This window comes from Helianthus annuus, chromosome 12 (genome assembly GCF_002127325.2).
Source record: "Helianthus annuus cultivar XRQ/B chromosome 12, HanXRQr2.0-SUNRISE, whole genome shotgun sequence".
Classification (NCBI taxonomy): domain Eukaryota; kingdom Viridiplantae; phylum Streptophyta; class Magnoliopsida; order Asterales; family Asteraceae; genus Helianthus; species Helianthus annuus.
Genome location: NC_035444.2, coordinates 94,668,407 through 94,683,836, shown reverse-complemented (window position 1 = coordinate 94,683,836; position 15,430 = coordinate 94,668,407). Strand labels below are relative to the sequence as shown.

The 15,430-nt window shown below is 36.5% G+C and overlaps 1 protein-coding gene across 1 annotated transcript; it reads right to left on the bottom strand.

The window, feature by feature from the left end:
* Positions 1-6,827: 6,827 nt before the first annotated feature.
* On the bottom strand, positions 6,828-9,449 carry LOC110895504 (putative oxidoreductase TDA3). Its single transcript, XM_022142831.2, has 3 exons — positions 8,995-9,449; positions 7,541-7,915; positions 6,828-7,373 (listed from the first exon to the last, which is right to left on the bottom strand). Exons 1-3 carry the CDS (start codon positions 9,440-9,442, stop codon positions 7,009-7,011), a joined length of 1,188 nt encoding a protein of 395 aa, XP_021998523.1. The 5' UTR covers positions 9,443-9,449; the 3' UTR covers positions 6,828-7,008.
* Positions 9,450-15,430: the final 5,981 nt, after the last annotated feature.

The window sequence follows — 15,430 nt, the reverse complement described above, 5'->3', positions numbered from 1 at the left end:
GGTTACATCTTTTCTGTTTAAAGACCACATCGTTCCTTTCTTTCCATATGCACCAAGACGCTATCATAGCCAGCCCGTAAATGATCTTCTCCTCCTTCTTACTACGCTTAATGAATTTGTGAATCTCTAATATGTCTTTAAATTCAAAAAGGAAGAGCGGCGGAATGTTGCACCAAACGCTGAAAGCCGTCCACACCCTCAAAGCAACCGAGCAAGCGGTGAACAAATGCCCAACCGATTCCTCGACTTCTTCGCAGAAGGGACACATAGTTGAAGGTATGTCCACATTCCTTCTTTTTAAGTTTATTCTAGTAGGAAGTCTATCCAGATTGCCTCTCCAGTTCATAATATTGCATTTAATGGGCACCCAATTGCACCAATCAAAAGTTGGAGGGTGACAATTACCTCTATCCATAATCAAAGCCGATCTGACCGCCTTCACCGAGAAACCGTTCTGACGATCACCACTCCAAAACCAAGAATCCTTACTGCTGGAAAGACTCACCAAACTGAGCACCTCACAACATTCCTTCCATTCTCTAAGCTCCTCTTCAGACTCAGGCTGCCTAGACCAATGCCATTTGAACACTCCAATTCCACTGCCTGTTTCCATTCTCTCTGAAACCCTGCACGATTTAAACAACTCCAAACCAAATAAATGGGGCCACCTTTCCATGAAGGGAAGATCACCCACCCACATGTCGATCCAAAACCTGATATCTGACCCATTCCCCACTTTACCCATTATAAGATGATTTAAACCTTTCCCATTTATTTTCATTTTGGAAATCAGATTCACAATGTTTTTCCAACACCCCGGGATATTATCGTTAAAAGGAAGGAAGCTCCTTTGATTAAACTTACAATGACACGCTTCCACTATTTTACACCATAGATTGTGATTATTAGCCTTATATCTCCACCCCCATTTAGCTAGAAGGGCTTCATTGACCTCTTTTAACCTGCTAATACCCAACCCACCTTTTTCCTTGGGCCAAGTAACCCAATCCCAAGACACCCAGTTCATTTTTGAAAAGTTTCCAGAACCGGCCCATAAGAATTTTCTCATCTTGGCCTCGAGGGCCTTTAAAACACCCACTGGGGCCTTATATAACGACAAATAATAAATCGGCAGGCTTTCCAAAACTGAATTAATCAACGTAAGCCTCCCCCCATTGATAAGGTTTTCGCTTTCCACAACGACAATCTTTTATCAAAAATCTCCATAATTGGAGTCCAATTATTAATTCTATTCATATTCGAACCCACCGTAATTCCCAGGTAAGTAAGCGGAATAGAATCTGACTTACACCCAATGACTTTAGCCATTTCAGACAACGGCCCATTCTCCAAACCCAACCCGTATAAGTTAGATTTTTTAAGATTAATTTTTAAGCCCGAACATAAGTAAAAAATTCGCAAACATCTCGCCACATTCTTAACATTTTCCTTATCCCATTCCCCCAACACGAGAGCGTCATCAGCATAAAAAAGGTGAGAAATTACAGGACCATTATTGGGAGTTTGGATACCTTTGAGAAGACCTTCCATCCTAGCTTTACACAAAATGTTAGACAGGGATTCCATGACCAGAAGGAACAGAAACGGGGAAAGAGGGTCGCCCTGTCTGACCCCTTTGGAGCATCTAAATTCAAAGGTAGGGGACCCATTTACAAGCACCGAAGATCTAGCCGAAGCTAGTATCCCTTTAATCCATTTACACCATAAATCAGGAAAACCCATTTGCCCCATGATGTCCAGAAGAAAACTCCAACAAACGTTATCGTAAGCCTTTTCGAAATCGATTTTTAGTAGAAAAGCCTTTTTATTGTATTTTTTAATCCAAGCCATAAGCTCATTTAACATTAACGGACTGTCAAGAATGTATCTTCCTTTAAGAAAAGCCGTTTGATTTTCTGAAATAATAGACCCAATAACCAATTTAAGACGATTAGCCAAAATTTTAGAGATAGTTTTGCTTATCACCCCAATCAAATTAATAGGTCTATATTCTCTCAACCCCACAGGATCTTTGTTTTTAGGGATGAGAGTTATGAAGGAAGAACTGCATCCCGCTGCTATCGTACCTGTGCTGTAAAAGGAACCCAACAAGTTATAGAAATCTATTTCAAAAGCGTTCCAATACCTTTTGATGAAATTGAAGTTAAAACCGTCCGGCCCTGGCGCTTTGTCCGAACCACATTCGAACACCGCTCGTTTAATCTCCTCTTTGCTAAAAGGAACCGTCAGAGAAGTTGCGTCCTCTTCCGAAAGACACCTAGCGTTCTGGCATATAAGTTTAGGTCTATCTCTAATCTTTTCCTCGAAAGCCCTTTTGAAGAAACCCATAACCTCTTTTTTTATCCTAGAAGGTTTAGTGGTCCAAACTTCGTCGATCATAAGGCCTGGAATATTGTTGCATGCCCTTCTACTTTTAATGTATCCGTGAAAGAACTTTGTATTCTCGTCACCTTCCAAATCCCATCTAGCTCTAGCTCTTTGTTTAATATCTTTCAACTTGTAGCTTTCGAGCTCCTTTAAATCTTTAAGGCATTCCGATCTGGTCCACTCCTCTTCTTCGGTTAGCTCTCTACCTTCCGCCGCCTCTTCCAAGCGATCCAACTCTTCCTTAATAGTCAGCTCTGTCACCCCTTCCTTAGCTAAGACCTCTTTTTTCCATATTCTTAAAGCTTCCTTAATCTTTTTAAGTTTCTGAGATAACACCTCACCAGGTTCCCCAACCCCGTTAAAATTAGTAATCTCCTTAAGAACCACCTCATCGAAATCCTTTCTTTCCAACTAAGAGTTGAAAAATCTGAACGGCTTTGGACCAAAGTTTTTATCCGAGCAAGTCAAAACAAGCGGGCAATGATCCGAAAACAATCTTGGCATCGCCCGAAGGCAAGCCGCCGGCCACTCCAGAAAGAAATCTTGACAAACCAGGACTCTATCAATCTTGACATACCTCTTTGCTATCTATTCAATTTAAATTAATACTATATATATATGTGTGTTACTTAAAAGGGCCAAAACACTAAATTAAAATGAGGTGTCGTTTAAGAAATGCATGTCTCAATATTTTGTAACCATTACTGCCACCGCTTCGTATACTATACAAAAAAGCAAATTCAACCCGAAAAGCCAGACCATCCCAACGAATTCATCACGACAAACCGAAAACCCGAATCATCCCAACGATTCACCAAGGGGTATAACACCTTTTGCTAACTATAAATACAATCTTAAACAAATTGTGATAATCCTCAATTGGCATCATAGCCTTCGTTTCTTGGTTCCACAATTCAAACAAAGACCAGAAACACGATGATCCCCTTTTTTGCTATTTAGTTTCAAACACAAATTTCATACCCAAATCCACATCGATAAGATTAGTTGTTGATTCATACTGGATCGCCATCATCAATGGATTATAAAGAATCAATTGAATACCACCCATAACCATTCTAACCCACCGACGCTTTGTCCCCGGCAAGTTCTATCTCCGTCTCTTCGTTTCCGGCGAGTCGTCACCACTGCCTCTTCATCTGTGGCTATTTGTAACCGCCACCCCTTTGTATCCAACGATTCATCACCTCCTTTACATTTAGCAAATCAAAAAAAGTTGCAATTGGCAACTGGAATGGGTTATGAATACTACTCTACTATCCTGTTTCGTATGTCACAACGAAATAGAATGAAAATCATAAAACTCAGCCGGTGGTTGCGATGATAGACGCACATATGTATTCATTGCCCATGAAAGTGCTTATAATCTTTCATGGTTTTGTTTTTTCAATTTTGTTTTACTTTTGCCAAAACCCATTTAGGATCCCAATCATGCAAATAAAAGTTGATATTAATGTTTAAATATGTCAGCATAGCATACGTGAAATAAGATTTCAAATATGTTGTTTCTTGCTACTTATCTTTAGTTTTATGGTTTATTTTATTTTGATTTTTTTTTTTTGCTTTTGTTTTTCTTTCTATTTTTTTTTCTTTCATTTTTACTTGATTATCTAACAAAACAACTATTGAAATGTCAAATTTTGATATTTCAAACTTAATATTTTAAATAACTATGAGGTGCTTATTTTTATTAATGTTTAGACCTAACGTTTAGACGTGACTTTGTTTGCAAGATAAATGCCGATGTTTTTAGGTTGATAGAAGTTGTTTGGAATTCAATCATGTTGATAATTGGATATATTCGTTAGATTTGGTTGCATCATGCATGGGTTGAATTAGGTGGTTAAGTACACAAAAGTGATTTGAAAAAAAAGATATGGTTATTCTACGTTAATAAATTGATTCGTATGGAAATATAGGCTGGTATACAAAGATTCAAAGTTGATCAAATCTTTGTAGTATGGCATATAGAGTGCAAGTGTTTTTATTTAGTGGCATTAATCTTTTATATGCTTGAATCCTATGTACTTTTTTTTATAAAAATGCATTATTAAGTTTACAAATAGGTTTATAAAACAAGCTAAGAATTTATTAAGAAAAAAAAAACAAATAAAAATTTTGTAGAAGGGGGAAAAAGGTAAATGAAAAGAGTGTTTTGTATAAAATAAGCATTTTCACATTTCAAATAGTGATACTAAAGACTTACATAATCAACATCTCGCCGCAACACGCGAGTTAACGTCAACTCGTTGTAAAACATTTTGCATAGGATATTATTATGTGGTAATAAAAGCCATTTGGACTTTTGGACATAGAAGCTGGAGAAACGCTTAACGAGATAATAATATGCAAGGCAATTTTATTATTTGTCGTTGTCAGTACGCTACGCAGAAATTTTGGTAGTTTTTTACATTCAAAGGTCAATATTAGAAACCTTTAACCAAATGATGAATTGATTAGTGTTTACCTACAGTAATTAATTAACTATGTTTCAACTCTTGCCTCTTAGCGGAAGTTGGAGGTCCTGAGTTCTAATCCAGGCAACGGATGTATATACAGGGGTTTAGAGGTTTTGTCTAGACAATGGCGAATCCATGAATTTTTTCTGGTAATTCTTTTTGGTAAATTCTCACTAATTTTTTTTTCCAAATCATATAAGATTCTCATTTTTTTTATATTTATTTCAAACCCAATGGGTTCCTGGGATCCCGCAAATATGTGCTAGATCTGCCCCTGTGCCTAGAGGATTCGGTTTCGTGAGTGTTGCCCTCCTAATCGCAGAAGCATATCAGGTGTTCTGGATCAAAAAAAAAAAAAAAGTTTATGTTGTATAATGTTGAGGTTACCTTCACCCTAAATCTAATCAAAACATAACATTTTTTTCCTCATATACGCTTTCACACACCGCATACACACATATATAAAAGATGATTAAAATGAAAAGGAGGAACCCAATGGAGGTGGTGGTCTATTGGCAAAGGCAATACCTTTAAACACCTTGGGGGAGGCCTTGGGCTCAAGTCTCACATACGACAAGAGTAAAGAAATTACCGTTAAAAAAAATGAAGAGGAAACTCTATATGGATTAAAGATGCGATGCACAGGTGTTCGTGAGTTTTTAGATGAGGATAGTGGTGATCGTTTAACCACATATGGTTACAAAGCTTGAAGCGTCGTCATAATGAATTGAGCACACCGTCGAAGTCACAAAGTCCTCATAAATTGGAACTGAAAATTTAAATGTTACATATAATTGTAACAGTTTTGAATGCATCGTTGTAATTAACAGTGGATTATGCATCTTTAAAATGTCATATTTTTTACTTTATGAGGTATGAACAATGGATCTATGTAGATCAGTCTATATTGCAATAACAAGAAGTATAGGATAAACCATTCATTGTTTAATTCAGTAGATGAACATTAAAAAAAAATCAAAAACACATGAACATGGTAGCATTATGGTTTTTTATGTAATAGGAATGAGGAAAAATCTTTTAATTATTAATTTAATGATTTAAGCATCATCCTAATGGTCTGATCCATGATCATGGGCTTTATTCTTTTAATCAAGATCATGGGCTTTATTTTTTTAGCAGGATCATCCTTAATGGGCGAATAGTTTTGTTAATATTCTTTTAAGCGTCATCCATTTCGATCAATTAATTTTACCCATTTAGAGATTGTGTGAAGAGCAAGAAAATAACTTGGTAGACACGAAAGATCTAAACTTTCTGTCGGTCCCGGGTTTCAGCAAGATCAGAGTGAGGATTAGCGGTTGCATATATAATTTAAGTTGGTTTGGCCGACTCATGGTTAACGATTAAACAACAGATGAATTGTAAAACAAATTAACCTAACCATTATAACACATAAACGTAAGCACACCCAAAGGTATAGGTTGTATAGAATGTTTGCTAAAATTATATTAGTCTTTAAAATTGTTTGTGGTTAATTTTGATGTTCTGTTAGAAGCTTTTGAAATCATCCAGGGAATTGCGTCATTGTGGACTAGATTTGACCTTTTCTTGTAATAAGACACAAGATTTTTTGTTTAAGCTTCAAAAGCTTCTAGATTTTATAGTATTTCTTGGCTTCTTGTACCCTTCAAGGCCCAAATTGGCAATGGCGAAGCTTGAGATTTCCGACCGGAGGGTCGGAAGTCACCGGACCTAAAATTATACCTTAGAAATTATAAAATCGGGACTAACATACAAATGGTTGAGTTCATGTATAATGTTACAACACTCTCCAAATTGGAGAGCCCCGTATTACCCCACTCTGGCCATGCTATGTTGTCTGGCTTCAAAGTTTGGCCCTTTTTGGGCTTTCCCTTGAGAAACCATACCACTGGCTGTCACTTAACAGTCATTGTGCCATCACAAGAGCAGAACAGAACTCTCTTGGGTAACAATTACAAGTTGACCAACATACAATACAATCACCTTGTACATATTTAGCCAAAGTTTATACAAAGGCTATCAAAAATACAATTAATAAACTTTAGTTAAATACTTTTGAAAGTAAACATATACAGGAGACAAACTAAATTAGATAAGTACACATTTATTGTAATGCAATTCACCACCATTCAGTGTCAACTTATTTTCTAACAAATCGAGCTGGACTAAACCGAGTAAGATCCACAATGGTGGAGCAGCCATCCATGACAAGCTCGGCCATGGCTGCTCCCGTGGCAGGCCCGTTAAGTATCCCCCAACAGCTGTGCCCAGTCGCCACATAACATCCCTTCATGCCCGGAACCTCACCGATCACAGGAATATTGTCATCGGTGCAAGGCAGGAAACATGCCTGCTCGGCTTTCACCCGACTTTCTTCCCCTAAATGGCTTGAGACCGTCCCAGCTACCCGTTTTAATACCCTGATGGAATCTGGGTTCGGTTCGATCTGCTCTGGGTCGTCCGGAACCTCTTCTTGGGAAGACATTCCACATATGTACACCTCCCCTGTAACATGACTATGAGAACCAACTAGCACAATGAAATTAGGGCTGGTAATGTTTGTCGGTTGGTGAGTCAAATCCGACACACACTAAATTTCTACACGAAGTCGAGAATCGTGTCTGACATATGAACCCCACACGACTCAAAATAGACCCAAAACTAAAAGTTACCTGTGGGACGAGGATAAATTTCAGGATCCATCGGCTGTCCACCGTGGGCCGGAAGATAACTAAGAAACAAAGCGTCAGCCGAAATCGCATCCACATCTTTAGGCTCCAAAACCAAACTATGGGCCTTAAGCCCATGAACCCGAATCAAAGACGACAACAACTCAAACTTACTCATCCAAGGCCCGAGAGCCAACACCACCGCATCACCATCAAAAACACCACCACCTTCCACCAACACCGTTACCTTCCCTACACCCGTCTCCACACTCTTCACTTTCCCAGTAACCACCTCCACACCAAACTCCGCCACCGCTTTCTCCATCAACTTCCGAGTAAACAAATGCGGGTGCACTTGGGCCGTGGTCTCCGTCATACCTAGAGGTACATAAAATTAATAAAAGTTGAATTTTACGTTTTTCGTTCTCTAAAACGTTTAAATGTGCGCCCATGAACCGGATTACGAACCAAAATCAAACTGAACTGAAACCACCAAACCGGTCCATAGGTTTATGTTTCCAACCTGTCAAACCCGGTTTGCAACTGAACCGATTTTTCCTCCAAACCGGCCAACCCCCAAACCGGTTCGATTTGGGTGCCCAAACCGATCTGTGCACCTCTAGACTCGTAGAGGTGTAAAAAAATACAAGTTTGGGCCCAACAAACTAATTTATAACCCGACCCACCTCAAAAAAAAAAAAAAAAAAAAAAAAAAAAAAACGGTTTCGACCCGACCCAACCCGCCAGTTCTTGTTCCTAGGGCTGTAATCGAACCGAACGAACACGAACAAGGCCATGTTCGTGTTCGTTCATTAAGGAAATTAACATGTTCGCGAACTGTTCACGAACGCATATTGAACACAAGTTTATGTTCGTGTTCGTTCGTTAAGGAAGCTCATTTGTTCGCCAACGGTTCATGAACACTGGCATCAAACACAAACGAACATTTAACTTGAAAATAAAAAATAAAAACATTGTTAACATTGGACATAAGTAGTTAAATACAACCATCAAATGACAAATCAAAACACAAAAAGTCTACTACAACCACTTAACGATGAATCAAGTTATTATTTATTATTTTTTAATATAATCGAACGAACGTAATCGAACATAATACCAAACGTTCACGAACACAGTCGAACGAACGAGACCGTTGTTCGTGTTCGTAAGTTAATCTAATTAAACAAACATAAACGAACTTCCTGTTGAACGTTTGGTTCGTTTACGGCCCATTTGTTCCCTAAACCGGTTTGGACCAACCCAATTTGAAAAACACGTCAAAAAACCATTTTTTTATTTTCCACAAACTAGTTTGAACCCAATCCCCATTCGATTTAATAGGTTAGAACCTTTTCCCACCTAAGCCGGTTTACAACCCGAACCGGATTTCTGTTTTGTTCACAGCGAACCGGTTTTTTTAAATAACCGGATTTCTATGTACTCGTACAACATACCAATAGTTCTTGGGCTCTTAACTGGGCCATCAATCCACTCCGGAACACTAGACTTCCGACCCCGTTTCACCTTTTCCGATTCAGTAACAGAGAGGCTAAGCGTGTTGAGTGCACGGTAGCCGTAGGATTCTGTTCCATCCAACTCTTGAGCAAGCGAACGATGGAGATTGAAGCTGGCACGTGCGAGTGAAGACACGGGCCCACCGTCGCACCAATCAAGGGCTAAAAACCCACCGGCTTTTCCTGATGCTGCACACGCGATCGATGATTGCTCCACCAGTGTCACGGCGGCGCCTTTTTTGGAGAGGAAATAGGCTGTGCAAACGCCGATGACTCCGCCGCCGCACACGAGTACCCGTTTTTTAGGTGGGTCGGGTTGTTGGGGGTTCATTGATGCGGTGACTTTGATGAATCTGGAAGGTGCGAATAACGGTGAGTTGGACAACATTGGAGTCTCAAATTGATAAGACACGTGTCGGTGTAATAACCCATTTTTGTATGGGTCAGCCCAAATCATATATTTGTGGGCCCTTACCCAAATCATATATTTGTGGGCTAGTAAGGGCTCTTTGTTTTGTCAAATTTTGTATGGGCCTTTGTTTTCTATTCAAATTATACTTCAGAAAATCTAAATTTGAGCCAAATTAAAATCAAGAGTAAATTGTTAAAATCGTCCTTGAGGTTTGGGTATGTTTATCATTTTCATCTAAAACAACTTTTCTTGTACAATATAGTTTTTCACTTTTGGGATTTTTTTTGCCATTTTCATCCAAACATCTAATTTGCTTTATTTTTTCTATCAAACATTTGGATGAAAATGATAAAAAAAACCCAAATCACAGGGATGATTTTGACAAAAAAAAGTCAGACGTTTGGATGAAAATGGGAAAAAATCCAAAAATGAAGGACTATATGGTACAAAAAAGTTGTTTTGGATAAAAATGGCAAACCTCAGGGACGATTTTGGCAATTTACTCTAAAATCAAATTAGGAATTCGGTTTTAGAAAAGTTACTATAAAAGTATGATTCGTTGATTATCCTTAGCTTGAGGATTGTCGTTCAATTAAATATTTATTATAGTAAGATGAATTATGGCTATGATATTAACATTTTATTTTATTTCTTTGGAGAAAAAAAGGGAAAAGTGAGATATAGAAATTATACATGTTCCGTTTCCTTTTGCCAAGATCCTTTTGAGTTACTCAAGATAGGCTCGTAGCGAAACGAGTTTGGCTTAATCCTGAAGTTTGTTATCTTTCTGTAAGTTGTATTGTTTACATATTAGTATAGTATATTTTTTATACAAAACAAAATCATATATTATAATTTTCATAATTTTTATTTATTTCACGAAGAAGAAGTTATGACTTATAATAGTTATTTCTTTTATATCTTAGTTTGTTAATTATTTTCTTGAAGATTGCTTTAATTGTATAAATATTGACAGGCAATGGACTGTCGACCATTAAGCATCATGTGAGGAGCACGTGCACTCCCACACTCACCTGTCCAGATATATATTACTTAATAAGACTTCGTAAATCTTATGATTAGGGAAAATATTGGATTTTGTAACAACTAAAACGACATCTATCTTTTTTGTAAATAATATATTGTTGATTTATATAGCATGGTTTTTATGAATATTTTGACAACCAACTGAAGTGCTTCTAAATTTTAAACATTTCTTATTTTTAAATATTTGTGTTACACACATAATGATAAATATCGTAGCAGTTCGGCCAGTATTAGACAGCCGTCCAAAAGAAGAGAGCCCATCATTTGAATGAAATGGGTCCACAAGACGGCTATAGATGGAGGCCCACTTCTACCGATACCTACCCATCCATGTATAGTGGAAACAAATCAACAATATGCTTGCTAATAGCTACTGTTTAAACAATCAATACAACTTTTTTATCATTATAGAGTAAACTGCCATTTTGGTTCATGTGTTTTGGTCACTTTTGTCACTTTAGTCCAAAACTCAAACTTTTTGCATATGGGTCCCTGTGGTTTCAGTTTTAATACCATTTTAGTCCAAAAATGAAATCAGGTCATATTTGCTTTATAAAATCCTGCAATTTTGTCATTTTCCTCAGGGGTAAATCAGGTCATATTTATCTTATAAAATATGGTATTTATTTATAAAAAAGAAATGATCATTTTGCACCTGCGGAAAATGACAAAATAACAGGATTTTATAAGACAAATATGACCTGATTTCATTTTTGGACCAAAATGGCAATAAAACTGAAACCACAGGGACCCAGATGCAAAAAGTTTGAGTTTTGGAATAAAGTGGCAAAAGTGACCAAACCACAGGGACCAAAATAGCAGTTTACTCATCATTATATTATGTGCATAAATAAACTTTTAACAAATATTTATTTAGTTTTAAATATCATATGCGTAGATGTGCTTATTTTATAAGCAATGTTATGTTGAGAATTGTCGATATCCCATAAGCACGGTTTATTAATATATTTTTTCTTTATAAAGAAAGATTTCTTCTACAACAACTTTGTAAGTACATATATTTCTTCATTTTTCTCTATTTATATATCCTTTTCATAGATTAATTTCTGATTTTTACATATTAACTTTAACAATCATAAAACTGAATTTATTGCACACAAAAGGGGACGAAAATACACATAGGTTATAACTGAATACAAATATAAATTAATTTCTGATTTTTACATATTAACCTATCCGTGATATACTTGTTGATTAACTCATACATTTTTAACCTACTAGTGGGGTGCTTGCGCGATGCGGCGGGGTATCATTACAAGCGCAAATTTATACTAATAAAGTTTGGCAAGATGTAGATCGAGGAATGATGGGGAGGGTAAGCATGGGTTAAGCGTTAACACTGAGGTAAAAACTATGAGTGAGTTAAAATATCTAAATCACGTAAGTATCATGAAATATCACCGATTTACAGAAAAAATAAGTAAACCAACTTTGAATTATCAATTCTCTCTTTCTACTTGCTAAATGCTATAAACATTTAGATATACAACACAGGACACTACAACACAGTTTCAAAAGAACTAAGCAGATTAGCTTTTGTAAAAGCCTATTATGAGGTCAAAAGGATCATAATATTCACATAATGCAATAAAACCGTTAACATTACAAAATGTCAAAGGTTTGAAGTGTGATCAAGGCATAGGTGTGGGGGACAGCCCTGGCTCGTCCAGCCTCGGCGCCGGTCCCCAACACCATTTCCAGGGGTCGGTGGTCGTCTTCAGCGGCTTGGCCAGGACGTTGTTGCCGTGCCTCCCCCTTCTCACACACACATATACATACAACACACATATACATATATTTCGACCCATCCTCCATTTTCTTTGGTCCATCCTTATAAAGACATCCTCCTTGAATGTTGACGTGACGCTGATGTGAAGGGGTATCATCCAAGGATTTGCCTCATGCACACCGAGTATCCTTATTAAGAACTGTTGTAGTCCTGGTTAAAATTGCTTAGCCAAAGGCTGTTGTTTTACGTCTTTTCTCTCCTTTATAAATAAAACTTTGTTGGCCGAATATTTTGGGCGTAGCACAGAAGATGATGACAACAAACCTAACCAAAGACCAGAAAGGAAGGGTGAGTTATGGAAAAGGGCTCCACCACTTTTGACAAACCACTAATATAGCTCCCTAGCCGTGGACTAGCGTTTTGACTTTTCATTCTTCCTTTTCATTTATTAAAATTACAATTATAATAATTTCTTTTATTCAATCAATCATTCAATTTTATTTTGCTACTTTACTTAATTGAGTTATGGGTTTGATATAAAAAAATTAGAACAATTAATTCACACCTTTTAAAATTACTTTTAAATCTATATCAATATTAATCCTAAGGCTAAACTCTCAATACTTTTACAACATGTTTTAGTATTGCTAAGCTACAACTTCTTTGATGGATTTAATATACATATAAGTGAAATGTTAATCTTATAAAAAAATAACTAATCTTGATTTACAAAGTGAAGTGAAATATTATTAGTTGTTTCTTATTTTCTCCGATGATTTTCTATCCTTGTAACACATGGACTTGTTTTTATTAATTTTATAAAAGTGTAACGTTATGTAATCGAGATAAATTTAGAAAGAACAACTAGCAAATTGTTCTAGGAAACAAAATAAAGAGACAAATTAACAGAAAGGCCTTTAGTAGATGCATTCATAGATTAAAACAAACCTTGTAAACTTCGAAGATAGCTTGAATCAATGTTTCACCAAGAGTGAATAGTAAAGAAATATGAGAATGTAAATGAAAGAATGAATAACGGGCCAAGCCTTATTTAACTGAAAACAAATAGGAAATGATGACCCGATTTGGTCGGTTGGATACCATATACAATAACGGTGAAACAATTGTTGCTTGATAAAGCTCGTAAGTTGATGTGTTCTCATTTAGTGGCACAAGATGTACTATGACTTAGAACTCATTATGGGTTGTTGGTTTGAAATGTGATATGGTAAGTATGTTCGAAGGTTTCTAACGTGTTTCACTAAATACGGGACACCTGAGTAAATTGTATATGTCTTGTGTGAAAATGGGAATACATCACTATGGATTTGGTAACCAAGAGACGACTAAAAGGCATGATTTCATTTGGTTAATCATCAATTGTCTCACTAAAAGAGCCTACTCTTTAATCATTCAAGAATTATATACCTCATAAAGAATGACAAAGTTATATATAAGAGAGGTAATGTCATGGACTTGAGGTGTGGTTCTATATTATGTTCGATTTAGGTACATTTTTACTTCATGTTCATGAACGTAGTTCTAGGATGAAATGTGCACAAGAGATTGTATTGAGCATAACTTTTTTTTTTTTTTTTACAAAGCATAACTTATCACTCGTTGCAAGTTGGCCTATGCAACAACGGTCAGATTTATTAATGGTTATGATTATGATATAAACCTTCTCATTATCAAAATTTGTCATAAGCACTATAAGGAATGTTTTTATGGTTTACGTTTAAAGGAAGAAATGTTCTTGGTGGATGCAGGATAATGAGTATGCTAGATGAACCTAAAGGAGTTCCAATCAACCGAGCCACAAGGTTTGAGAATAAGGTGGAATCCCTGGATCTAGTGGCAAGCAAATCACTAATCAAAAAGCATCTTTCTTTTTGATTCTTCATGGATCTGGTGAATTACTGATCAAAGAGTGAGATTGAATGATCTGGTGGGATCCACAGGTCCATGTATAAATTTGGATAAAATAGTGAATTTGACTTGCATTTGTTAAAATAGGTTTAAATGACAAAAATATGCCTACAAGTGTATATCGCTTTTACATTAGATTAGAGGATAACTAAGGAGACATTTAGTTCCGAGAATGATTTAGAATTGGAATTAGAATTTGTATAGGAATTAGAATTTGAAGGAATTGGATTTGAAATTTAAATATGCCAATTGTAATTGGAAATTGGAATCTCAATTTCATTTTTGTTGTGTTTGGTTGTCAAATGAATTGGAATTCATCACCCAGTCACCCACAACCACCAGTTCGGGTCGAAACGGTACGGGTCGAAACGGTTCGCGTCGAAAAAGGTACGGGTCGAAACGGTTCGCGTTGAAACGTTACGGGTCGAAACGGTACAGGTCGAAACGGTACAGGTCGAAACGGTAGGGGTCGAAACGGTACGGGGCGAAACCGTTCGCGTCGAAACAGTACTAGTCGAAACTATTCGCGTCGAAACTATACGGGTTGAAACGGTTCGGATCGAAACTAGTATGGGTCGAAACGGTACGGGTTGAAACGGTGCGGGTCGAAACGGTAGAAGATTCCAACGAATTTATTTTAATTCCTTCACATATAGGAAGGATTTTGAATTCCTTTAGTTAAAGGATTTTGAATTCCTTTGGAATTCATGCCTAATTCTAATTCCAATTTCATTGTCAACCAAACACATCAGATTGGAATTGGGATTCCAATTCTATCAAATTTTGTAAACCAAACATCTTAAGAGATAGAATTCAAATTCCAATTCTCTTAAATTTCATTGAATTCCCGCAAATAAACCAAACGACCCCTAAATCATTTTAATTGATTCAACAAACGTGGCTTTAGATGTATTAGAGGTCAAATTGATTCAAGAAACGTGGCATATATTTTATCTTTTGAAAGAATGAATTAAGGTAAACGCTAGGTTGCTACTTATAGGGGGTCTTTTCAATATTCAAGAGTGATACAGATGAATTATTAGAGGGAGCTTTGATTTTATTCAACTATTTTAATTGTAATTTACAGGAGATTTGACATTATATTTGGAGGTAACCTTGCATATTAAGTTTTAATATTGTAAACCTGTTAGACACAGTAATTGTTCAATAGTTCATGTAATTGTATATATTTATTTTATCATGTATGTATTTATTTTATCATGTATGTATTATGTAAA